At 39.4% G+C, this 26,128-nt stretch overlaps 2 protein-coding genes and 1 long non-coding RNA gene across 4 annotated transcripts; 2 read left to right on the top strand and 1 right to left on the bottom strand.

The window, feature by feature from the left end:
• Positions 1-15: 15 nt before the first annotated feature.
• inppl1b (inositol polyphosphate phosphatase-like 1b) lies at positions 16-16,030 on the top strand. Of its 2 annotated transcripts, none has more exons than XM_026144760.2 (27): positions 16-196; positions 1,633-1,696; positions 3,704-3,842; positions 3,990-4,110; positions 4,542-4,682; positions 5,251-5,338; positions 5,449-5,526; positions 5,841-5,978; positions 6,129-6,243; positions 6,378-6,478; positions 6,557-6,659; positions 6,769-6,965; positions 8,289-8,406; positions 8,562-8,658; positions 8,765-8,903; positions 9,052-9,151; positions 9,318-9,406; positions 10,056-10,137; positions 10,438-10,527; positions 10,618-10,731; positions 10,813-10,901; positions 10,992-11,079; positions 11,316-11,468; positions 11,848-11,929; positions 13,246-14,032; positions 14,108-14,238; positions 15,251-16,030. In XM_026144760.2, exons 1-27 carry the CDS (start codon positions 60-62, stop codon positions 15,342-15,344), a joined length of 3,675 nt encoding a protein of 1,224 aa, XP_026000545.1. In that variant the 5' UTR covers positions 16-59; the 3' UTR covers positions 15,345-16,030. The 2 variants fall into 2 exon arrangements, with proteins under 2 accessions (XP_026000545.1, XP_026000562.1); XM_026144777.2 differs by having other exon boundaries at positions 14,123-14,238.
• On the bottom strand, positions 15,248-23,021 carry LOC145431854 (uncharacterized). The gene is made up of 2 exons (XR_013912162.1): positions 22,897-23,021; positions 15,248-15,340 (listed from the first exon to the last, which is right to left on the bottom strand). It is a non-coding gene; the product is annotated as an uncharacterized LOC145431854 (long non-coding RNA).
• LOC113007838 (P2Y purinoceptor 4) lies at positions 22,849-25,848 on the top strand. The gene is made up of 2 exons (XM_026144818.2): positions 22,849-22,987; positions 24,412-25,848. The coding sequence occupies exon 2, from the start codon at positions 24,463-24,465 to the stop codon at positions 25,552-25,554; it is 1,092 nt and encodes a 363-aa protein (XP_026000603.2). The 5' UTR covers positions 22,849-22,987; positions 24,412-24,462; the 3' UTR covers positions 25,555-25,848.
• Positions 25,849-26,128: the final 280 nt, after the last annotated feature.

Here is a 26,128-nt window from a genome sequence, read left to right on the forward strand (position 1 = left end):
CCTATGTCATCACCTCATGTGGATTATTTTTATGATCATAACTCTCAACATTGTTTGCCATGGCTACGGCAGCATGGTATCACCGTGACATCAGCCGTGTGTATGCAGAGGACTTGTTGGCACGGGCAGGGAGGGATGGCAGCTACCTAGTGAGAGACAGTGAGTCTGTGCCAGGAGCCTATGCATTATGCCTGCTGTGAGTACACACACACACACACAATTTCACATACTTAGAGAGTGAGCCGTTTGCCTCTCATAATCGAACACAATTATCTTATGGACTATACTCTTTAGGCCATAGGTGTCAAACTCTGGCCCGCGGGCCAAATTTGGCCCGCAGCCTAATTACATTTGGCCCGCGAAGCCATACCAAATTACTATCAGAGCTGGCCTACTGGTATTATACAGCTAATATATATATTGTTTAGTATTAAGCTTTGCTTGTTCCATATTCAGTTTTTCAGCAAAACGTGTTTGAGGCCATAAAAAAAGATTCATTCTTATATCTGGAGGAATAAATATATTTCAATAAATATTAATGTTAGCCCGCGACTTTGTTCCAGTTTTGAATTTTGGCCCACTGTGTATTTGAGTTTGACACCCCTGCTTTAGGCGGTATATTAATAACAAGCACATTTTAAATGTGAAGCCATTGATAGTAATGCTGTATCCCTCAGAACTTAGAAGGGAAAATGCAATAATAAGTGACCCTCTGTATTAATATTGCGAAATGTATTGGAAGAAAGTCTCATTTTATTTGTTTTAGCTCACTGAAAACATCAAATTTCTCATTTATTGTTCTGTTTTTACACAAAACCAGAAATAAGTACACCTACCCATGTAAGACATTTCGATTTTGGCACATAGACCTGGCAAATATTAAGCATTTAGCTCTACAGAATGTCGTCATTTGTAAATTGATTCAGCAGCTTTTCTCATCCTGTCATATCCATCACTTTCACCATCATCTGGCAGAAGGCAGTGAAGGAACATCTGTGGCTAAAAGTGCCTACACGCTGGGCAGACTTCACAAATACACACTCTCCAGACTAGTCAGATGGTATTGTCCAAGTAAAGTCCATCACAGGCTGTCTAACCCTAGCTCATTGCTCCCTGTTTCCCCACTTACCCCTCTTTCTTCCCTGGGGCCCCTGAAAGTGGGCAGGAGCTCCAGCGACCGCACTACGCTGACTGCTCATCAGCCAAAGCCAGATACATTCCTGAAAGCTGAGCCTGGCTGGTCACAGTGCTCCCACTTTCCCTTCATTCTTTTCTCAGTATCTCATTCACTCTTTGAAATTGCCCCCCTCCCCCCTTTTTGTACTGACCCTTTCTTCCATCACTTTCTTCATGTAATATACTGTAGCAAAACACTTTAAACCTGTTCATCTTTATATGCTGCCTGAATGTGTCTTTTGAAGTGATGGATGGAGATGATGTTCTTCTTTGGCACATTGTTGATCTGTAGTCAGTGATCTGTAAAACTACTGAGAAAATTATTGTCTTTAATACACACATGGGATCCACATGGGATCCTTAAAAAAACCTACATTTATGCACACTTTGCCTTTGAGCATTTGCCTTGTAGTATTTTGCAGTACCAATAACCACTGTAATTTTTGGTTTCTAAAGGTTCCAACGTCATGTTCACACCTATCGTATTCTTCCTGACGCAGATGGTCTTCTAGCAGTTCAGGTGAGTGCTCACTGTCACATGGCCCTGGATGCTCTTCCTGGAAAAAAGGACCCAAGTAAAAACACCACACCATACGCGTCTCAAACCTTGTCACAAACTGTGCACACGGAGGGGAGTACGACTCAAGTTAGAAGGATCAAACGTTGGTTTGTTTTTGCCTGTTGTGAGGAGAACAGGAACATGTTTGAGTTTCGTCTCTGTAAAGACTCTGTTACAACTGCAGTAACTTTGTTGTTTGAATGGCATCTCTGCCATGTGGCTGCATGCTTGCAGCATGAGCTCAGCAGCACAGAGGAGAAATTGTTTTAATGTCTCAAAGATTCCTACTCAACCCACACACTAAGTCATTGACCAATGGGTGTGCTTATTTGTCATGTGTATGTATGGGGCTGTTTGTGTTAAGCGTAATGATTCTGTTGGATGTGGGAGAGTTTAAGCCAGAGATGGTATGTGTCTGTTTTTGATGCTTCGAGCAGGCGTATTTAGTTCGCAAATGACCTGATTATTAGACTATTAAAGAACACACACAAGCACAAAGTTTGCACCAACAAAAGCACGCACTCAGTGGGTGAGTGAGAGGAATAAATATTTTTGGGGCATAAACCACAAATCATCTCTGACCTTTCTTTTTTTTATAGCAGTGTCTGCTTATTAAAGTTCAATAACAAGTTTAATAGTGATTGTCTGGCAGTTTGTTTTTTTAAGGCCGCTGACTTGGAAAATTCCTCCAGTTTCCAATAAAGACCTAAAACTCTGTTGCTATTTCAGTTGTTTTTCCACTGCCATGTGTATAAACCTTCAGTATGTATTTTCCCTCACTGGATTTGCTCCACTAACTCACTAGTCGTGCGCTTGCCTTTTTGTTTTTCCAAGAGGGCCATGGAGATATTTTGGGGCCAATTTTGTCTTTCACTGTCTTCTATTCCTTTTCATTTCTTTTTAATTGCTTTTCAAGAGACCCTTGTGGTATAAAAATACTATTTGAAGAGTTCCTGGCAAAACAGACATTTAGCTCAAGCCAAAAACTGGTTTCTCACCACAAAACGAAAACAAAAACTTCTAAAGGAGGGCACAGGAAAAGGGCACACTTGGTTTTGTGGTCTAATATGTACCATGCCATTTTGTAGAGTGTGAGTACCTATGGCAGCATCTTTTCTTTATCTTAAATTCCAATCATGCTGCTTTCAGTTACTTTAAGTTTTCCAGATTTTAGTGAAAACCTTTAGAGAAGGCTTACTTGAGCTTGTGGTTTTAATGTGTGTTGTATGAATCTAGTCATGTATTAAAGATAATTTTGAAAAGAAATTTGTTATTATGTGGTGAGGGGATTTTAGAGGTTTTTTTTATGCAGGACCACAGTGAAACAGAGAGCTAAGTGCTGCTATAGTCAGGAAATAGCTGGAAGTGATGTCATCTCTCTGTTGGGCCACAAGGGAAAGCTTTCTAAATCTCTCAGGGACACCTTTTATCACAGCAAATCATCTGCATGTGCCCTTTTCTGTCATGCAAATCAATACTTCTGCTTTGCTCTACCAAGCAAGATTTCGGAAGAGGAAAGGGGGTGGAGGTCTGGTGTGAAACATTCATTGAAAGATATGTTGTACAAATTAAAATCTACTTAGTAATTTAATTCTTTTATAACACAGTCGGGGAAGATTTTCTCTTAACAATCTTGAAATCTCATCGTTGATTCTTAACAAGTTTAAGAACTTCTCATTTCAGTGTTTGTGGATCCAAATAAGGCCTTCATATAGCAGCACATTCTTTTACATATACGTTGAAGCTATGCAGTCATATCTGTACTTCTATGCACAACCTTTTAAAAGTGAAATACTCTTTTTAATTCAAACTACTCGACAGATTTAAACAGAATTATTGCATCCCTTACCTTCTGCATTCCTTTTTTTTGGTTTTCTTCCTGTGTAGAATGAGAATTTATGCTAGGTCAAGACATTTTAAACCAGACATAAAATGAATCATCTGCTGTTGCATTTGTGTGTTTTATAGACAACACAAGGGGTGCAGGTGAATTGTTTCCGGACACTGGAGGACTTGGTGTTGGGGTATCAGCAACCCCACAAAGGCCTGGTCACTCCTCTGCTGTATCCTGTACCCCGTGATACGGACAGTGGTGACGAGAGCTCAGGTTGGATGTCACGATAAATCAGTTTTTTCTGTACCCTTTATTAACCTGCATGTTGTACACATAATAAAACATGTGGCTTTAATAGCGATGTCTAGATCCTTCCCTCTGTGCTGTAATGTTCAAATGTTGTGTTTCGCGTATGCACAGATGATGAGAAGCCAACTTCTGCTCCAGCGTCTGTCGGCACAGTACCTTTCATAGGCTCCCCAGCAAAAGCAGCCCCTCGTGCCCTGTTTCTCGATAAGTTGCAAGAGCTAAACACATCCAGGTATATTTATTAATTAATTCCATTGCCAAAAATACACCTATTTCAGAGATATTCCTTGCACAGTATATGTTATAAATTATTAGCCTTTTTTAATAAGAAGTGTCCATATTTGATATTACTGCATCACATAAAGTCACATGCATGAATGTGGTTTCTTACAAACTTATGCTGCATATTAATTTCTATTTTCACGTTAATATGATTGCATCTAATCAGCTCTTTTATTAGCTCATGCACCTGTTGGCGATCAAGCATAGCAACTATTTGCAAAGCACTTCCCTCTTTTGACTTTTTTGCCCTATTAATAAACTGTCTGCTCTGTGTTAAACCTCTGCTCTTAGCCTACTCTGTTTCTCTCATATTCAGTACAAAAAAGATGGCTTTCATGCTTTATACAATATAATCTGATTTTTTCCTTGTTTATTTAATAGTACTGCAGGTGATGTGATTGGCCTGTTGAATGACTACCTCTTCAGTGAGCTTCCTCTTGACATTGAGAATGTGCATAAAGGGGCAACAACACTATGCCACCTCAAACGCACTCTGGGTGCTGCCTGCCAAGGCCTCAACAGGTTAGCATAATTTCACACTTGATTTCAGTGCTGAGCTTTTGACCAGTTGTAGCAGCCTGCAGTGTACGGATTGTTATTGCCACACACAAGGTGTCATTGTTTGCTATATGCAGGATATATACTAGTTCACCTGCAATAGACTTTTAATTTTTGATTCACTTCTTTAAAATTTACGTATGTTTGAGACTGATTAGGAAAGCATGATGGTAAAGTCATTAGCACTATTGCCTCACAAGGAGGTTCTGGGTTTGAATCTATCGCAGGTCCACTGAGGTCTTTCTGTGGAGTTCATATCTTCTTCTTGTACCTGTGTGGGTGCTCTTGTGGTAAACCAGCTTTCTCCTGCAGTTCATAGATATTATTATTATTCTAATGTTAAATTGTCTACAGGTGTGATTTTGAGACTGAGCGATGTTACTCTCTGTTAGCCCTGTGATAGACATTCCCAGGGTTTACCTCACCTTTCGGGATAGGCTCCAGCTTCCTCATGACCCTGAATTGGATAAGAAGTTAGGAATAACAGATGAATAATGGGTAAATTAAAATTGTGCATTTATTTATTCAACAGTGAGATTGATCTGACTCTCTCAAGTCTGGAGACCCTGGCCAAAGTCTTTGACCATCCTAGCTGCTCCTTAACACCCCTCAAGGCACAGGTACAATACAAACTATATATTATGTTTTTTTTCTTAACATTATGCACTAAATGTAGTAGACATCCATATAGACAAACTAATTGAGTGCTTTTTTTTTAATTGTTAACAAGGGTTCAGAGATGGATATAGAGAACCTGTTGTGTAAGATCTCAGCTTTGGTCAGTCTCCTTTCTTCTTTGGAGAAAAAGGTACGTTTACGATGAAAATAAAACTTCTGCTGTGGAGCTGAAAAAGGTCTAACACTTGAAAACTCATTCATATACTTCTTACATGGGCAATAAAGCTACATAACTTAGAATTAAAAGTCTTTAACAAACTACCAGGCAGCTCTTTTTGTTAGTCTTTATCCTTTCCAAAGTTTACCTTTAGTCATAGCGTTCGGTTAAGTGATGATAAAGTGTTAATAATTATACATAAATTAAAACAACCCCCTTTTTTTCCCCTGATAGACAGCACAAGTTATACATTGCAACAATGCATTTGATATCATTTTCCCATAAAGGTATTAAAAGCTTTACAAGATGCTGTGACTAATCACAACCTGGCAGTGCAGCCCAACCCACCCCCTCCTGAACCATCACCGACCTGTGTAACCCCCGCAAAGAGCAATGCCCGGCAGCTGCCAGTCTACTCCTTTCAGGTAAACTAGAGTGAGAAAAAGCCTCAAGTTTTACTACAATCAAAAATCTATAGTCTGTTCTTCACTTACATGCCATCTTTTAAAGAGATGACTGAAAGCAAGACAAATGAACTCATCTCTGACCTTAAATGTACTGATGTCATTTTTCAGGTGAAGATGTTGAGGTATGGCAGACAAACTGTTTCTGTGGATGTGGACGCAGGAGTGTTGCTTTTTGACAAGAAGACTGGCTCATTTGGTATAGAAAGAGTCTCACATGACAGAAGTAAGGAAATCTTTGCTTTGTTTCCTAGCTATTTACAGTGGCTAAAACGTATCTCTTCAAAGCAAAAATATTGTTTAATAATTATTATATGTATGTATTACTTTATTATTTTCCGTTTTTTCCCTCTTTATCAGTCCTTCAGATTGTCAAGTTTCAGAGCAGTCCAGCCAAGGTACGCATGATGGTTGACAGCCACCACAGCACACCGCGGGAGATGACGTTTGAGAGTGCACGGGTAAGGCACGATACTGAAGTTTTTCATTTACTGGAATCTGCTGTTTCTCTCATCATAACTCACTGTCATTTCTTTTAGAAATGCGATGCGTTCTGCCAGCTCCTCCAGCTGATGAAAACCAGGCACTCTCAGCGGAGTGAACCTGATGTGATCTCCGTTTTTGTTGGCACCTGGAATATGGGTAAACATTAAAACACAATGGGAGTCTTTTTTCACAGCCAGACAACATTGTGCTGAGTTATTGTTAGGTGATCTTTTTAACTCTGACTTCTTCTGTTTTAATTGTGCAGGTGGCTCCCCTCCTCCTCGAAGTCTACAGTCGTGGGTGACCTGCTGCGGTCTGGGACACACCCCTGATGACTCAACTGCCTTGCTTCCTCATGACATCTATGCCTTAGGGACTCAGGAAAACCCCCAGGGGGAAAGAGAGTGGACAGATCACATCAAAGCAACCCTTCGCAGCTATACTCACATTGATTTCAAACAAGTAGGTGTCCTTTTCTCAATTTTCTTCTCAGCTGAATTCTGTGATTCCCATGGCTAAATATGGAGTAAATTAATCTAAATCCATCACATGTAAATGTAGAGAGATGGGTTGTTAAATGCATGTTAAATCATCCAGATAAGCAAATCCCAAAAAGCTGATTTTGTTCATCTGTTCATCAGTGACTTCTTCAGTCTAAGAGAAGTCACTTGGATGATCAAAGAAATGTTTCACCCACTGAAAACGTTACATCCAGATGAATTAAATAAGAGGTTGATTGAATTTATACATCAAAGTTTGTTAATTGTCATAGAAATGTAATAATTACTTCAACAATCAGAGGCAAGGTCCACTAATAGGATAAAGTGAGGAGCTTTATTTCACAGTCAGCTCATGAGTTGTTCTGCACAACAGCATTTTAATTGTCTTTTATTTATTATTTACATACATAACATCACATTATGTTCATGTCCTGCAGCTTTGGATTTATATAATTACATTATTAAAACTAAATTTAAAAAAATGTTTTTAATACCGAATTTCAGTTTTCCAAATGCTCCTTACAGAATTCATTCAGTCCACGTTCATACCTCTAAAAGAATCATCCAGCTATTAAAACATTTATCTTTACACAGCCCAAAATCTCCACATATTTAATTTTATATTATTCTGTTTGACTTTTTTTTTTTACAAACGGTGAGTTCATGCGCTATAATACCTTTGATCTGACCAGAAGTATTTCAAAAATGAGGCTTACCTTAAAAAAAAGATCAACATTAGTCCTACAGTTTACTTTACAGGTTAAATGAATATCAATATCAATCTTTTGCCATGTTCTACAATTGGGTCACCTCTGTCATTAAAGTTTAATTTTAAGCTCATGTAAATCAGTGCTTTATTCTTCTTATAGCATATACAATTAAAACAATAACACTTTAGAATTTTAAAGGGCAATAACACTTATGTGAAAGCCCAAATATTAATATATATGCATGACTAAGTGCATGTCTGTGAAGGTTCTCAGTCATCCAGGTCATTTTAGTCTAAGGAGCTTAGAAAGAAAAGCGTCTGGACTTCTTTAAGTTGCTTCTTCGGTTCTGAAGTCCAGAGCTTTTCTTTCTAAGCTCCTTAGATGACGAAGTGCATGGGAACACACATTTTGTCTCATGCAGTAAAAATGTTTAAACGGGAACATTTTTAACAACAACACACTCTAAAAATAAAGCATTTCATTCCAGAGTTTGCCTTTTTGGAAACCGTTAAATAATTGTTTTGACTGGTTGGAAACAAAAATGCAGTATTACAATGTGGGGTATTGTCCTGTAGGTGGCAGTGCAGTCCCTCTGGAATATAAGGCTGGCCGTGTTTGTAAAGCCTGAGCATGAGAGTCGCATCAGCCATGTGAACACAGCCAACGTGAAGACTGGCTTGGGGAACACATTGGGTAGGCTGCTCTGCATGATCTCACCATCACAAGTGCACACAAAGCAAATTCAGTAAATATACAGCAAGACCCCCCAAACTCTGTGCATGATTGTTGATAGGACAAGATGTTTCATTAACCTGTAGATTTAAGGTTGACTGCTTCTATTGTTTCAGGTAACAAGGGAGCTGTTGGGGTCTCCTTCCACTTCAATGGAACGTCCTTTGGGTTCGTCAATTGCCACCTGACGTCTGGAAGCGACAAAGTCCTGAGGTGCATTCTCCAAATGTGTTTAGAAATTTTGTGTGCTCTGGTCGTTTCTTGCTCTTCAAAAAAAAACCTTTTTATTTTGTTGTATCTCTTTTTGTTTAATGTCCAGGAGGAACCAGAACTTTGTGGACATCCTCAGGCTGCTGTCTCTGGGTGACAAACAGCTCTTTGCTTTTGACATAAGCCTGCGGTTCACCCATCTCTTCTGGTGTGGAGACCTCAACTACAGGCTTGACCTGGACGTACAGGTCAGACTGACACTGCTTATTTCCTTGTTCTCCTGTTTCTTAACATACTGAGTGACTTAGCACACTTGAAGATTTTCCTAATAGTGCATGTGAAATAACAATTATTTGTGACATCCTATACACTGATGTCACTGCTTACTAACTCCAGGACATCCTGAAGCATGTATCCAAAAGGGAATTTGAGGAGCTAATGTGTGCCGACCAGCTGACCCAAGAGAGACACAAAAGGAAAGCCTTTCTCTATTTCAGTGAGTTTCAGTTTTGCCTTGTTTTATATTGAAAGTCCAGTATTATATCTGCACGCATTGTGAAAAATGCTGAAATGCAATTTCCTAAATAGCAACAGTATGATCTCATTATGTGCCACACTGACTTTTCTTATTCTTCTCACTTTCTTTATTTATCATGGTTAAGAGGAAGAGAAGATAGCATTTCCACCCACCTATCGGTATGAACGTGGCTCTAGAGATTGCTACCTATGGCAAAAGTACAAGACCTCAGGGGTGAGCTTGCTTTCTTTTTTCTTTCTTTCTGAAAAACAAGGAAATGTATAAAAAAAACAATGCACAACAGATTACACATCCCGAAAATAAAAACAATATTTACACCTGAATAGTTCACAAAAATTGGGGTAACTTTTAAAGTGGCATGTTGCAAGAAGTCTCATTGTCTGTGGTTGCCGGTGGTTGTTACTTCATTCTGGAACTGGATTAGCACATGTGCCTCACATGAAGCTGACTTTTTGTTTCACTGTGTATTTTTTTTTTTTTTTGAGAATGAAAAGATGTAGTAAAAGTGTGTGCAAACAATAATCACCAATCTTTTCAGGGCTGGATCCAAATCACCCCAAAAATCAAATTTAAATCATTCAAGTAAATATACAGTAAATATACAGTCATTAAGACGAGTTATTTGTTACTTTTTTGTAACTTAATCCTCTTTAAAGGGTCGGAAGTGCTTCGGTGATTGACACTAGCTGACCCACTCTCTAAAAATAGGAGGCTAAGCGTTAAACTCATTTCTAGAACATGAATGTTTGGCATAACAGAAATCCTTCAGAGCACACGCTATGAATACGTATTTGAATTTCATTTTTACGCAGACCAATACAATGCACTGTTGATTATTTTATGGCTAAATGCATTCCTGTAGGTGCGAGTCAATGTACCATCATGGTGTGACAGGATTCTGTTCAAGTCCTACCCAGAGACGCACATCACCTGCACTGCATACGGTAAGCCGTGCAGACTGCTGCGGTAATGACCAGTCACCTATCGCCCAATAAAATGAACTTACTCGGTTGTGGGCCATTATGAAAGCAACGGTCATTTCCTCTCTTTAAGCCACACTTCTATTTTGACAAACTCAAGCAAACTGTTGAAACAAAACAGATACTGGATATTATTTTGACACACTCCTTCAAATATGATTAACAGCTCATGTGCTTTACCACAAAGTCATGTTGCTGTAGCAACAGCACACAGAGATATTTAGTGCGGCTTTTTAAATTGTGTAATATATTATCTCTTACTAGGTTGCACAGATGACATCTTCACAAGTGATCATTCACCTGTTTTTGCCACATATCAAGTGGGAGTGACATCACAGTCCACCTCCAAAACAGGTGCTGTCATGGTTGTTGTCCCTTTGGACATAAGCACTTTGACAGAATGTCTTCGTGAAATTAACAGTACAGTATTTTCAATTCAAACAGATTCAAATTCCAGCACGGAGAGGGCCTGGATTATTCTCGAAGGTATTGAGGCGATTGTGAAGACGGCGAGCAAGGCAAAGTTCTTCATTGAATTTCATTCTTTGTGCCTTGAAGGTATGGTTTCATATCAGTAAGTGAATTTTTTGTGAAGCATTATGCACCAGAGTCGTTTATCTTTAGTATTTCTCTTTGCAGAGACGCGACGTTCAAGTGAGAATGACTCACAGAGCTGTGACGTTCCTGGGTTTCTCAAACTCGCCTGGTCCTTCAAACAACTACCAAAGGTCAGGCATTCATACAGAGAAGTGGCTAAAATATAACTCATCTATTTATTATTTTTTTAACTTGTGTTTCACTTGTGTGTCCTATTATAGCTCCTTCCAATTATGTCTGAGATGGATCATCTTCAAGATCAACACATGCTGCTGTCTGTGAAGTCATGTGATGGGTTTGAATCATACGGTTGGTCGCTGAGCAAGTTTGTCCCTTCATGACTGTAGCATTGCTAACCAGTGCCTTCAAAGACCCAACTATGTTAAAACACAATGCAATAGTGTTTTGTATTAAATTTACTATATTCTTATCCATATTAATACTTCCTTTATTTGGCTTTGCAAACATCTCGTGTCAAATCTCATACATAAACAAAGTTTTACTTGATCTAACGAGCATTTTTATAAAAAATATCTTTGCCATAGGTGAATGCTGTGTGGCTTTGCGCTCCGTCACCGGTGCATCTGACCAGTTTGAGACTTTTCTGAGTCACCGAGGTGAGGAAATGGGCTCCATACGCGGACGTGTCAGAGTTCATGTGCCCAAGGACAAGCAAGCAACGCGGGAGAAGATCTATGGTGGGTCACATGAAACTGGTCTTCTTTTAACCTCTGCCTTGCTTGCACTATCACTTCCCACTAAACCTTCATCTCCATCCTCTGTCACTTTCTTTGACTCCTGTGAGTTTCACATTGCTTCCTCTATTTGGTTCCTCAATGATCCCTGGCTTGGCTTTACACTTGCTGGTATCTATCGGCTGCTTCCTCTTTTGGCTCCCGATTGACTGACCAGATGCATCCTGAGACAGGACAGATGGGTATTATGCCATCAGGTCAGGCACAACACACACAACAACAACAGCCTTTGGCCTAATCACCCCAAACAGACTTAGTTTTGTAAGTCCATTTTGTATACTAGAAAATGAGATTTTCATTTCCTGTGATTTGACTTTTCCAGAGTGCTTCAGTATTGAGAAAGATCATAAAGGCTCTGGTAGGGGACACATGTCTCCTGCAGTGACACGGATCCCTGTAACCAGGTGAGGACAGCGTCATTTGTCAAGAAAAGGGGCTCGGTGACATTTTCTGGGACAGACGTTGTACAAATGATTAGTGGATGTGAGCACATTTTGTCTATATTTTTCCATACTATCATGCTTACATTTAGATTCACATTCCACTGTATACACTTATTTTAGAGAATTGTATGAGAGAAATTTGTTTCCCATCTAACTGGCATAGATGCTGAAATGTACTACTTTAATTACTTTAATCTGAATGTCTGAAAACTTACGTTTCCCAATCTCTGGCATCTGATGGCACAAATTTCCCAAGACTAGAATACATTTTTGGCATTTTAAAGTGCAGCATCATTGAGAAACTTTGCTGGTTAGTTAAATACATGCAGATGGGCTTTTCTTGTTGAAGGCATTGTGATATGGAAGCCATATATCTTTAGTTGCCTCTGTCAGAAACTATTAGAAACTGCTGTGCAGGGCTTTGGCTGGGATTACACTTGCTTTCAGACATAGATGCCATCTAACATCACGACCAAATTGTTAATCTCGTGCTTTTTCCAAGTTTGAAGTCTGCTTGGATGAATTATGTGTAGTTTGTGGTATGTAGAGTAAGGTGTGTGTAAGTAAGCTTTTACGGGCACTACAAATGCTGGTGCTTTAGTTACTGCGGCCCTTTACATGTGATCCACCGGAATATGACTCAATGATGATATCTTGTGCCTATGCTACATTCTGTGAAAAATGCACTAGTCCTTAATGTAGACTCCAGGTGGAAAATATAAAACTAATGACTATGTGAATGTAGTGTCTGCAGCTGTCTGCGTACATGCCTGTAAGTGAGCACAATCCTGGCTTAAACACAGAGCCAACATTGTTGGAGATGTGGAAACTATAAAAACAATTGTGGGTAATTACTGTAATTAATATGAATTAAAAATATAAAATGCTTTATTCTTTGTCAGTTTGGTTAGATTTGTTTACACATTAAGCATGAAAAGATAGTGACGCGTTGGTTTATTAAACCAGTACCTCTTCTTTGATGTTTGCATGGCATCCTTATATGATTCAGTTGCTTTCACAAAGTATACAGTAATACCTCATCTGAACTTCTTGAATCTTGCTCCAGCCAACCTTTTATCGATGTTATAATAATAAAAACAAAGCTTATTTTAACTGAAAGGAGCTAACTCATTCTGGGAACTAATTGAAATGAAACTGAAACAAAACTCTAAGAAATATTAGAAAGTTGTGTGGCTAATGAGTGAGAATTGAGGATGACAGTAACTTTTGTATGTGGTTGAGTTTGCTTAATTCAGGGCTTTTTTAATTCATTGCAGGTCCTCAGCTGCTCCCGCCAAACTAAATCCAAGCAGCTACACCAATCCCGCTTACTACATCTTTGAAGGCGTGTCCGTGCCACATAGGGTGGAAGATGCGCTTCCCCATCGAAGGGATCCTCAGGTGATCTGGTCTGGTAATGAGGCTTTGCAGCTCCCAAAAGTCTCAGGGAGGCATAGCTTTGACAGCAGACCTGGCCGCAGATCAGACTTTACAGAAATTGAAATTCCAGCCATGCTGTCCCAGTATTTGACAACCAGTGACCTTCATGCATCCCAATCCCACTCTTCTTATCAACTCTTTCCAGCCAAAACCCCATCTCCCATTCCTCCACCATCACGTAAAGCCATTTCACATTGCCAAGAACAGACTTCACCACCCACAGGCAAATATCAAAGTAAAAATATTGTTCAGGACTCCCTACAGCCTGAAGTCAGTGTAAAGAACTTGTATATGAATCACTCAGCAATCATGAGGGAAAAGGTGAGAAGGGATCAACATCAGCTTCTTCCAGAAAGGACCAACCCTATCAAAGCAGCTAAGACACCATCAGCTCTCCCCTACACTCGCACACACTGTCAGGCCACTGCTTCCTGGATAGTGGATCATCAGCCCCCTGGACCTACAGGAGACAACTCACTCACTGCTTTGCAAATTGCCAAGTCCCTCAGCGAAGTCGACTTTTTCCCCATAGAGCAGAGAGGCCCATCTATACCCTACCAGAGGACAAATTATAGAAATGGCCCTTCCATGCATGGAGATAGAGGATGCAGCTGGGAGAAAGAGGTAGGCGTAATCTTGTTTTCAAAGACAAAGCTATAAGTTCTGAGTTTTGTTAACCAAATAAATAATTCAATATAGTTTATCTCATTGCAGGTGTCGACCCTGCAAGGCGCACCAGAGACTGTGCAGGAACTTCTTAGTACTCTGGGCCTTCAAAAATACACCCTGGGACTTAGCCTCAATGGTTGGGATGATCTGGATTATTTCAGGTAACATTAATTTAGATATTTATGTAAGATCATTATGAGTATAACACCAGTGTATCTGTCCTGGAGTGACTCCATGGATAACTTTATTCTCTGTTTTTGCTTTTTTCTATTTATTTTTTGTCTCTTAATCTCTTAATTCCTGTGGCCAATGACTACAATCACGCAGACCTAAACATTTGAGAATGCCACACACAAATTCACCATCTGCTCGTTCTTCACAGACACAGTTTGAAAAAGGACAACAACACACAAACATACTGTTAGTTTATCCTCATAGCTGTCCAGTTTCCAGAACAGTACTTTAAATGCTTGATTGCCTGTATGTGGTACATTTAGGGGAAATGTGTAAATTCAAAACAAAACACTTTCAATTTTTCCAAACACGCTTTGATAAACAATTATAAACATAGGAAGAAGTAGAAAAAAGCTCATGTGAGTGAAAGGTCATTTCAACACACTTTTCTGGGAGGCAACAATGAGCAGTGAAGAGGAACTAAGGGGATCTTTTCTGAAACATTGTAGTTGCTTCTTGGAAACATATAGGCCACTTTAATGTAAACTCATATGTCATATCTCAACACTGGTACCACTGAATCGTGTTTTTCCCCCACTACTTTCGATCTTGCTTGTCTTTTTTCTTCACAATGAAACTTGGTTTCTGTGAAATCTGCACATGCGAAATGCATAATACAAACATTATGACATTCTTACTTAATTTTTATGAACATGTGATTTCTTGTTTGCGTCACAGTTGTTTCTTCTTTCAGTTGCACTGTAGGAATCTTATCCCAGAAGGAGATTTTGTAACTAAATAAAACTTTTGTATGAGACTTTTTTGATATTATCTATGACTCAACAGCTTTGCGGTAACTTCAGATAGAGTGCAAACTAACAGTGGATGCACATTAGAACCTGATCTTTTCATTACTGGTTAAAAAGAAGGAAAAACTGTGAGCAAGTATGACGATGTGTGTCCGATGCTGGAATATTAAATGTATCTTTAACTCTACAGTGGCATCACTGAGGAGGATCTGTGCGCTGCAGGAGTAATGAACGCTTCACACCGACGCAGGATTCTCGAGAATCTGCCCAGGACCTGGAACTGAAATAGAGAAACGGGCAACATTAATGGTACAAAATATCATAATTCACTCAGTTACAACTGGAAGAACTGTTAGAAGTAAAAGTAAGACAGGCTGCCAGCTGGACATTACTACAGCCCTGTCAACTTTTCATTTATCACATCAGTACTGTAACAATAGATTGTGTGTGTCAACACAGCAAAGAGAACACAGGAAGCATGCGTTGCACAATCTGCTTGATTCTTCCATCCATGTTGCCAGAGCGTGATGTTATCCATGGAAGTCCTTGGTAGGCATTTCTCATTACTGACGCGTATACAAATATTGCTTTGTGGTATTAAGGTCTCATTGATTTTACTGTCAGTGAATTCTAAATGACTATAATATTATAGTCTTTCAATTGCCAGTGTTCATAAAAAGTTATTGTTTTATTTTCCACTTCCATCCCTTCTGCTGTCTGTTTCCATTACACTGCTATTAATGAGCCTGGGCCTGAGCTTTTAAAAGCATCTCTATTAAACCCACGAAGCATAAAATCTATCTGTATCTACTGGAAGTTCATTTGGAAAGCTGATACAAAAAAGGCCTGCCATATGTCATTTTGTTTACTGTCCTATACTGTTATTATCCTGCCGCTTAATCTGTAATATGCCCACTGTGCATGGTTCATGCAGTTTTTATAAAGTGGATAAAGCAACTCTTGACTATCACCAAGCAATTGCATGTCATTTCATGCCGTCAGACAGTTGCTTCCATTGCCGTCCATTGCACAGATCATGGTGTGTTATCTTACTTGAATGCTGTCTGATATAGCCTACTTAATGGCCTAGTACTGAAGTGCACAGGGGTTATTGCAGTCAAAATCATCTACTACAAGTATAGAATATGTAAAATCAGATATACAACCAAATTTCCTTTACAATGACCTTATATTAATGTGTGCAGTGGAAGATTTATTCTTTAGTGATGCCATGATAATGGACTTTGATAAAGTCTAAGCCAAACAGATGATTCCGTCTTATATCCTGAGGGACATTGTACAAATTGTACGAATGCCTTTTTTTTTCTTTTGGTTTTGTGTTTGTTAAGCTACTTAACACTCACCTGTGAAATATTCAAGCAAAGGCACTTAATTCAAGGAAGTAACCACTGTTGCGCCTAAACAGAATATTTTAGCAAAGAAACAATTTGAAATTGTTACTAGCAGCCTGCCTCAAAAACACATAATTTGTTCTGATTTCAGATAACACAGTTTCATTACCAAGGTGATTCACAAAAAGCTGTTAGCTGAAAACTTTGCATTTCGCAACATAGTGTTCAGTGTGTACTTGAGAAAACTGACAGATGGACCATATCTGAAAGTCATATCCTTAGGAAACAGGAAAAAAAAAACAAGAAAAGGCCTGACAGAGGACCTAAGATATGCATCTGGACCTTCTTGTGGATCTGTCTAATGTTTGCCAAAACCTAAACAGAAATGGTCTCAGTGGAAGGATGTCTGTCAGGAAGCCATTCCTAAGAAAGGGAAACAGCGAGAAAAGGCTGGCATATGCCAAATTATACAAGAACTGAACCAAAAATATGTGGCAGCAGATTTTGCAGAATGATAAATCCAAATGTGAAAATTTTCTGTCAAATCATTGTCAGTATAGGGGTCAGGAGAGAGGAACAGCACATATGACCAGATTTGTTATCTTGACAGAGAACGGAACAACGTCCTTCAAGAAGCCTGGAGAACTATTCCTGAAGACTACTTAAGAGAAATAACAAGAAAGCTTGTCTAAGAGTTCAAGCTGTTTTGAAGAATAAAGGTGGTCATACCAAATATCGCCTTTCAAGCTTGTTAGAATCCTACAAACTCAGATGTTGTCTTACACATCGTATTGCCATGAAAGGTTGCACATGTTTCACTATGGTAAATAGCTGCAGCTATTTTCAATTTTCCCAGCAAATGATCAAGAAATGATCTTTAGCACAGCACTTCACATCAGATACGTCCGTACAGACTGAAATTATGCCCAAAACATATGAGAGTTGCTTTTGCCAGCTCACCTATAATGACACATTATGAGGTAAAATGATACATTACAGCAGAAAGAGGTGAGACAACTGTGAAGCTGACTCAGAAGCAACAAATAATCCCCGGCGTGTGAATGTTTTTCAGGTTTTAACAGTTGCATTCATTTGAGGTAGTTACTTATTCCAGTACGGCCAAACACATGTACTAACAGCAGGCATGTGTCAGTCACCACTAAGTCAGTGACCTACTAATTGTAGTGATGTCATCACCAGAGGAGTGCTGGTAAGTTCAAAGTATGAAACAGCTGGCTTTAGCTGTAAAACAAGTTTTTTTTTAAAGTCACATGCTTTGCTGTATATGGATGATTTAAGCTGACATACAAAAAACTGCCACTTAGCAGACAGCAGCATAACAGAGCAAAGAAAGAAAAAGAAACCCACGTTACATTTATAAGATATCTAAACTACTCTCATGACTATGCAGTAAAAATGAGGCTGCCACCAATTAACGTAGTTTAGCACAAAGGTGTGTGCGTGTTTGTTGTCTGCCAGCCTCATGAAGTGTTAACAAGACTTCAGCCAAGAAATAACCTAACATAAACCACTAGTGTTATAATGTCAGAGAGTTCTTCGCTTTAGTACTACGTGGAATAAACAAACAAAGCTTCGTTACTGATCTTTAAATCTTCTGGGTTTTGTTATCTTTGAATACAGGAAGTCTAGTTGCTTTGTCCCAGAGGTGGGACCAAGTCATTGTTTTGCAAGTCTCAAGTAAGTCTCAAGTCTTTATCCTCAAGTCTCAAGTCAAGTCTCAAGTAATGTCAGGCAAGTCAGAGTCGAGTCTCAAGTCACTGGTGTAAAAGTCCGAGTCAAGTCACAAGTCTGAAACTTTGAATTTCAAGTCCTTTCAAGTCATTCAAAAAAACGAAAAAAAGCATGTTGCAGTTTTATGCTAAATGTAAATATTAGACCATGTAATTTTTAAATCTGTGTTTTTCTCAACACATGACAAAATAGTGAACTTAGAAAATATACACAAATTTTGAAATTGCACCTCTTTAAAATGCAGCTCAATTAAACCTAGCTCCAAGAATAATTTTCACCGACAGTTCTGAGATAAGCTGCATGTTATTCTTGGATGCGGTTGTAGGACCGGCTTTAAAATCGCATGACAAAAATATCATACACATTAAAAAAAACTGCATCACCAACGTAGCCTGGACAACATTTGCTAGTTAGATGAAGTCAGCTATCTCATCGTAGCATATTTATATGCATATTTATAATTATACGGTTCTTGGAGTGAGTGCATACACTCATGAAGTTTAGTAACTTCCGGTCACTGCAACAAGCCCAGGTACAGTTTACCGACGGATGGGTGCAGGACCTTGAAACGCACCGTGTAGAAAGTAAAGACCATCGTACGTATCATAAGTTTACCAGTCTCACAAACTGTCGTCATAAATACACATTCGTTAACCGTTTATTAATATAACCTTTGAGCTCAACGATAATTAATTAGTAGTGGAAATAATTTCTGGTAGCATCACAGAAATGTAGCAGTGACAATAATATTGTATGCTGTAATCGTACTGGGCAATTAGTGATACAAAACAACTGTTTTACCCTGTGAATAAAAGTATGTTTTTGTCAATGTACCATAATAACAGAAGCGAAACGCAATATTGTGTCAGGACAATTCACTATTTATGCACAATAAACAAAGGAGCATAGCGCGACAATTTCTGTTCAGCGCCAGACTTGCTTGTAACCTATATCACCAATTATGTTAAGAAAAATGACGTATTAACTACTAAAAAACACTGACCTTCGTGTAAATGCTTGGAGCAGACTAACCTGTGAGCTGGAGTGTTCTGGGACGTTATATTTGGTCTTTGAATGGCTGCAATCCAGGCCATCCGTCGCGTCTTTGTTACTTCGGAAACATGGCTCGAACAATTTCTCTTCAACGACGTAATCCGATAACAACCGATCTCTTTACCCGTCGGCTTCCCGTGGCTGTCATGCGACCGGCTATTGCAGTTAATAATACAACAGCTTCTTGACATTTTTGTGTTTCTTTTTATCGCTGTGTGACTGATTTTAATTGAAAGTCTGTGTGCGCTAGTACCTCTTGCCACGAGTTCCCAGAATCCTTTGCGGTTCTACCCGTGAATGACGTCACATTTTCAATCTCTATATAATATGCATGTTAAATTTTATATTTGGGGTAAAATATCAAGTCTTTTCAAGTAAACCGGTTCAAGTCCAATTCAAGTCCCAAGTCATTGGTGTAAAAGTCCAAGTCAAGTCACAAGTCTTAGAACATTTTTTCAAGTCAAGTCTAAAGTCATAAAATTAATGACTCGAGTCTGACTCGAGTCCAAGTCATGTGACTCGAGTCCACACCTCTGCTTTGTCCTGTCTGGTCTTTATGCTGAAATATTTTTTTTTTTGCAGTACACGTATGAAAATATGATCGCTTTTCTCATCTGGTTGTTAGTAAGAAAATGACTGTGTTTTTCAAGAATTTTCTTGCAGTCTGATGCGTTAACATCTCACGTGTCCATTGACACTTAACTGACCGATAAGGAGCTTGCTCTGTTAGTGGCCCACTCACATTCCAGACATCACCCAAACTCTTCTGTACACAGAAACTCTGCACTGCTACCAACAAGATGACCTTCCCGCATGGAGACACATTCACCAGGAAGCTGACCCGCGCACACACGCACAATCAAACATGGTTACTGTGTCTTTGACATATTAACCTTTGGGTGAAGAACAACAGTTTCTATTTGAGAGGGTTCTGCTTTCATGTAAATTAATTCTCATTTCCCCTAAAAGATCTTTAACTGGCTTAAAAAAAAATTCAGTTTGATGCTCTTTTGTCAAAGTATAACTGACTCCTCTTTAAAATCAGACAACTGTACTATGCAAGGAGATCGTCTCTCTGCATATCACCTGAGTCAAGGAGCATGCTCTGTCTGGACTATCTGGGAACAGATCATAAAATGGCGATTAATATAATAGCAAAATATCTTTGCTATTATCTCTGTTATTGCAATACAGTATCTTATCTTGTGATATTCAGTGTGTGGATCATCCAAACTTTGGTTTAGGAACTTTGCCTCATTTCATCTTACTTTATTGCCTGTCTCCAACAGCATTATTGGACAACTTACCTGCTTTTATTTCTTTATGATCCAGCTATCATTACACGCCCTAACAATCTTGTTTGGCCCAGAATGCAGTGGAGAGGAATAACTTAATCCCTAACAACTCAAGGAAGATACACCGCTATAAAGTCGTGACTCCTCTGACAGATGGGCTGTTCAAATATTATCTCCTATAACATTTCAGTATTGACTGCTATAAAGTTTTGACATGGGAATGAGTCTCATCTCAGACATACAATGCCAGCAGTGGAAGAATTACTGAGCTGTTTTACTAAAGATCAAGTGGCAGTATGACAGTGGAGAAATACTACATTACAAAGTTAACTCCTACAAGCGTCTGTTTTCAAAATTAGAAGTAAAATGTACAAAAAAAATAAAATGTAAAGAACTACAGTGTTAAAGGGCAAGGCTATTCTGTGTTGTGGAAGGTATATAAGCATTAGCCTAGTACTTTTGCGAGATCCCATGTTGCTTTTGCGAGAAATGTTTTTAATTTAAGTCTGCTGGCTTCCTGGTCAGTACTGAGACCGATGGAAGACACACCTGTGGGAGAGGATTTTTATTTTGCGCTTGGCCTAAACTAAGAAAACATGAAATCCTTGCTGGGCAGCAGATACAGTTTTTTAAATAAAAGTCAAAGACATCTGAATAGAGTTCCCAGTGAAAGGGGACAAAGTAATCCCAAGGCCTACTCTGACCTGGCTGAATTCATTAACAACTAGCAGCAGTACCTGCACAGGCATTATTTGGCATGCAGACTGGAGCAGTCAGGGATCAAACCACCAACCTTCTGATTAGTAAACAACCTGCACTACTGCCTGAGGTATAGTACCCACATGTGCACATACTTGTGGAAACACGTGGAGTTGTGGAACAATTCAAACAAGCTTGAAAGTTGACCACCTTTATTCTTTAACACAGCCTGAATGATTTTAGGCAAACTTTCTTTTCTTTCTTTCTTTTTCTTTAAGTAGGCTTCAGGAATAGTTCTCCAGGCTTCTTGGTGGACTTTCAAAGGTCTCCTTTGCATGTTGGCTGCCTTTTGTTCTGCTCTCTGTCAAGATGATCCCACACTGCTTCAGTAATGTCAAAGTTCAGGTTCTGTTGAGGGAAGTTGATTACTTATAATTCTCCATTGTGTATTTATATATCCAGCTTTTACAGCAATGGCAGTATATTTTGGATAATTTCCATACTGACAAACGAAGCTATTGCCAATCAGAAACTTTCCAGATGACATTAAAAGGTGGATCAAACTCTGATTATACTTTTCTGTGTTCATATTTCCATAAATTTTGACAAGACTTCCAACACCCCAGGCCAAAATGCAGCCCTAAACCACGAAAGAGGACCCACAGTGTTTTACAAATGACTGTAGACACTCACTGTCATGCTTCTCTCCTGATCTTTAATTTGAACTGACAATAATTTGAACCAAAAATGTTCATTTTCGTCATTCATCATTTAGATCTGTTGTCACTGAATTTCACTCCAGTTCTTGTGTAGTTTGGCATATTTCAGCTTTTCTCTCTGTTTCCCTTCCTTAAGAGCGGCTTCTTGACAGACGTCATTCAATTGAGACCATTTCTGATTAAACTTCAGTGACTAAAGGGCCAGACAAATCTCTCAGGTCTTGCAAAATAGTGCAAAAATACTATGCATCAAACTGGGTTATCTTTTTGGTAGACTCGAATAAAACAAGGGGGAACAAATAGAACAGTTGACTGTTGACTGCTAGTAACGAAGCAGATAAAGATAAGATTAAAAACTGGTTCCTTGTTAAGCTGTGTTATGTTTAGACACAAAACACATTTCCTGAGTAAGGAGCTTAACAAACAAAACGACATTCTTCTGAAAACCGTCAAGTACAAGCACTGAAAATGAGTGAAAAAGCAGCCAATGTCCAAAGAAAAACGTGAAAAGACTGGACAAATTTTGCACAAGACTAAAACTCCGCCTCATAAATAAATAAATAAAGGGTTGGTTCAAAACTTTTGCACAGCACTGCATTTCTTCGTAAGTCGGAGCGACGGGAAACTATCTTTTGATCACTGTATCCATACATGCATGGGCATGTTTGTCCCCGAATTAAACTCTAGTAGCAGTTCCACGTGTTTCTTTAATTCGATAGCTGCAAAAACAGGAATCTCGAGTGGCAGCTTGCCCACTCAGCACTTCCCACTTCAACCACACTCTGCCATCTATCATTCCGCGCGAACTGTGTTGGAGTTAAAATGTCGAGAAGTGTATTCGTCGCTGCGCATTAATGACCGCTTAACGCGCGTGGGTTGGATCACAGAGGCAGTGGACAGTGTGACGGAATGAGAGAAGCAGAGTTTTTTTCATACATCTGGATCACGGCTGAGAGTGAAACTTACAATTAAGCGAACTAACTCTCCGTAGCTCCACAGTGCAACAACGGGATCGCGATCCGCAACAACAACACGGCTGTGAGGATCCTGTTGGGCGGTGAGTAGCAGTGAAGTTACCATGTCGTGCTTCTAGAGAAAGGTGCGGAGCCGGATATGCGGAGCTTTAGTAAAATCACATCTAAGATTCTTATTCAGGTTAAGGAGATTTAAATGATCAACCAACAGCAATGGAAAGAAACCGATGGAAGTTCTGTTTAGATACACTTTATTAAACCCTCCTTACATCTAACTTTGCACTTCTTTCCCGATAGATTTCCCAGTGAAATACGGTCTACCCCGTTTATATAGTTACCACGCTTATCACCTTTAACCTTAAGGTGATACATAAATCGATAATAAAAATATAGTTTTATAATATAATGTTTATTGTTTCCAAACACTAGCCTTTAAGTAGTTAACTAGTTGAATTTTACTTTCTGAAGGGATATTGCTGTGCATAGTGACCATTTAAGCCCCCCCAGTGTTTTTAGACTATGATTTTTAAGTTAAATGAAGGACTGAAATGCTTCTGACATGATTCCAGTAGAAAAAAAATGTGACTCCTCCACAGACTAACTGTACTACCACAACTGTTATTTTCATTGCTGATTAATCTCAGATTATTTTCTATCTTATAATGCATCTTTGGTGGTTCTACAATGTCTCTGTCGCCCACCTGCACAAGTTTGTGCAAGTGGAGCTGCCATGCAAGGTGCTGGCCTGGCAACAGAACAGAGTTGGGGTTCTGTTTCTTGCCTCAGAAGGACAAAATTAGACTGGAGATTGAACCACCAAACCTACAATTAGTGGACAAACTGCTGTACCACCTAAGCACCATCCCCACCAGTAGCTTATTCTAAAAACAAAATTTTATAGAGGGCAAATTCTTTACATTTAAACTGAAGACGGTGACATATTTATATGTGCTGCTGTGATATTTTTAAATCTTAAAAATGTGTTTCCTACCATGATTTTGTCAATCTACTTCCAGTATCGGTATGATGGAAAGTTAGCTAAAGATACGGAAAAGTTTGGAAACGTTAGTTGTGATCCCAGAGATATATGTACTCTTTAACATTGAACTTTGTTGATTTTGATTTTATTGTGGTTTTCTACTTCTAATCACTACTCAGTGATGTTTTGCAGTGAATCTTGTACCTAAACAAGATTTACTACATCAGAAGCTTTGATGATTTGAGTTAAACGTTTAAAAAAACATAATTTGTTACCATAGAAATTTTTGGAATCCATCATAGATAAAAGAAACTGTATATATAAGATAAACCCATACAGAGCCAATAAAAAAGTCTTCCTGTTTAAAACAACGGTGCCATAAATTACCTCACTCTGTCATTTCAGTTGCTAAAACAGCTTGGTCCCTTGAGGGATAAATATGCAGCTACCAACCGAAAAAAAAGGTGAACTTTACAGTTACACGATTTAAAAATCGTCATATCTCAGTGTTTCTTTTTTTCCTCGCAGGTTTTGTCATCTGATAGCTTTAACAGCTGATCGCACAGGTCATTCATAGTTATGGAGAGGGTCACCAGCAGCTCAGGAGGACACAACCGGTCTGTGCTGATCTCGATCTTCAACTCGAGCTGTCAGTTTGATGAAGAGTTCAAATACATTCTGCTGCCAGTGTCCTACAGTCTGGTGTTTGTGTTCGGCTTTGGGCTTAATGCTGCAGCTTTATGGTTGTTTGTGAAGATGCGTCCTTGGAACGCCAGTACAGTGTTCATGTTCCACCTCGCCCTGTCAGACTTCCTCTATGTACTCTCCCTGCCCACCCTCATATACTACTATGCCAACCGGAGTCACTGGCCATTCGGTGTGGTTGCCTGCAAACTTGCACGCTTCCTCTTCTATGCCAACCTTTACTGCAGCATTCTCTTCCTCACCTGCATCAGCGTGCATCGCTATCTCGGCATCTGCCACCCTATTAAGATGATGAGCCTGGTGAAGCGTCGCCATGCACACCTGGTCTGCGGCATAGTGTGGAGTGTGGTGACCGTGTGCTTGGTGCCCAATATCATGTTTGTCACCACCTCCAGGAGGGGCAATGACACCCTGTGCCATGACACAACAAGCCAGGAGGCCTTCGAGGAGTATGTGGACTACAGCTCTGTTGTGATGGTGCTGCTGTTTGGCATCCCGTTCGTCGTCATTATGGTGTGTTACTGCCTGATGGCTCGGGCCCTGTGCCAGCCCAGACAGGGAATATCTTCAAGCCAGCAGAGTGCTGCTTCACGTCAGAAATCCATCAAGCTCATCATCGTGGTGCTTGTGGTGTTTGCTGTCAGCTTCGTCCCATTTCACATCACACGGACCCTCTACTATACGGCCCGTGTGCTGGATCTTAACTGTAAATTCCTCAACATAGTAAACTTTACTTACAAGATCACCAGGCCGCTGGCCAGCATCAACAGTTGCATTGATCCCATATTGTATTTCCTGGCTGGGGATCACTACCGCTCCAAAATGATGAATGTTCTGATGAGAAAAAGACAGACAGTGAGCAGCCAAATATCTGAGCAGGCACCAGCACGGCGGAATAATAACGACAGTATTGGCCTGGCTTATAAAAACTCAGCTCTTAAAGCCAGGGAGGATGTTGAGACGTAGTGCCAATTGCGAGCTACTGGTAAATATTTCCGCACCTGGCTGAACTGTCATTTCCGATCTGAGGCTTGAAGAGAAAAGAACCAGTGTACTGTGACTCTAACTCAGCTGGATAAGCTTTGTGTCTTTCAAGATTTCTGCAGAACAAAACAAAGAAATGTTTGGGGTTCCTCTCATTTTCTTCAGAATGCTATTTGTTATATAAAAATCATGTATTTTTTAATGAGTCTGTATATAACCCAGAGGCGTTATTATTCATTGCTAAACATGTAAATAAACAGTGGTTACACTCCTGTATACAGTTATTTATGAGAAAATTGTGCCTAGGCAGAAGAAAGGGAGACACTTGAGTTAAAGCCTTTAATACAGGTGCCTTAAAGTAAAACGATGAGACGATTGAGTCAGTCTGTCATCTTTGGTGTAGATAATAAGGTTTGATTGAACACTCGCTGATGAAAATATAACAGAAACGTCTGACTGTTGTCTTAAAACATAAGACAGTTGTGATGTAATCCTTCCTGTTTTATCAACAGTATTTGTGTGTTACCCAGAAACTGCAGCTGCAAATATAGCGCAG

The sequence above is a fragment of the Astatotilapia calliptera genome, chromosome 2 (assembly GCF_964374335.1).
Source record: "Astatotilapia calliptera chromosome 2, fAstCal68.1, whole genome shotgun sequence".
NCBI lineage: Eukaryota > Metazoa > Chordata > Actinopteri > Cichliformes > Cichlidae > Astatotilapia > Astatotilapia calliptera.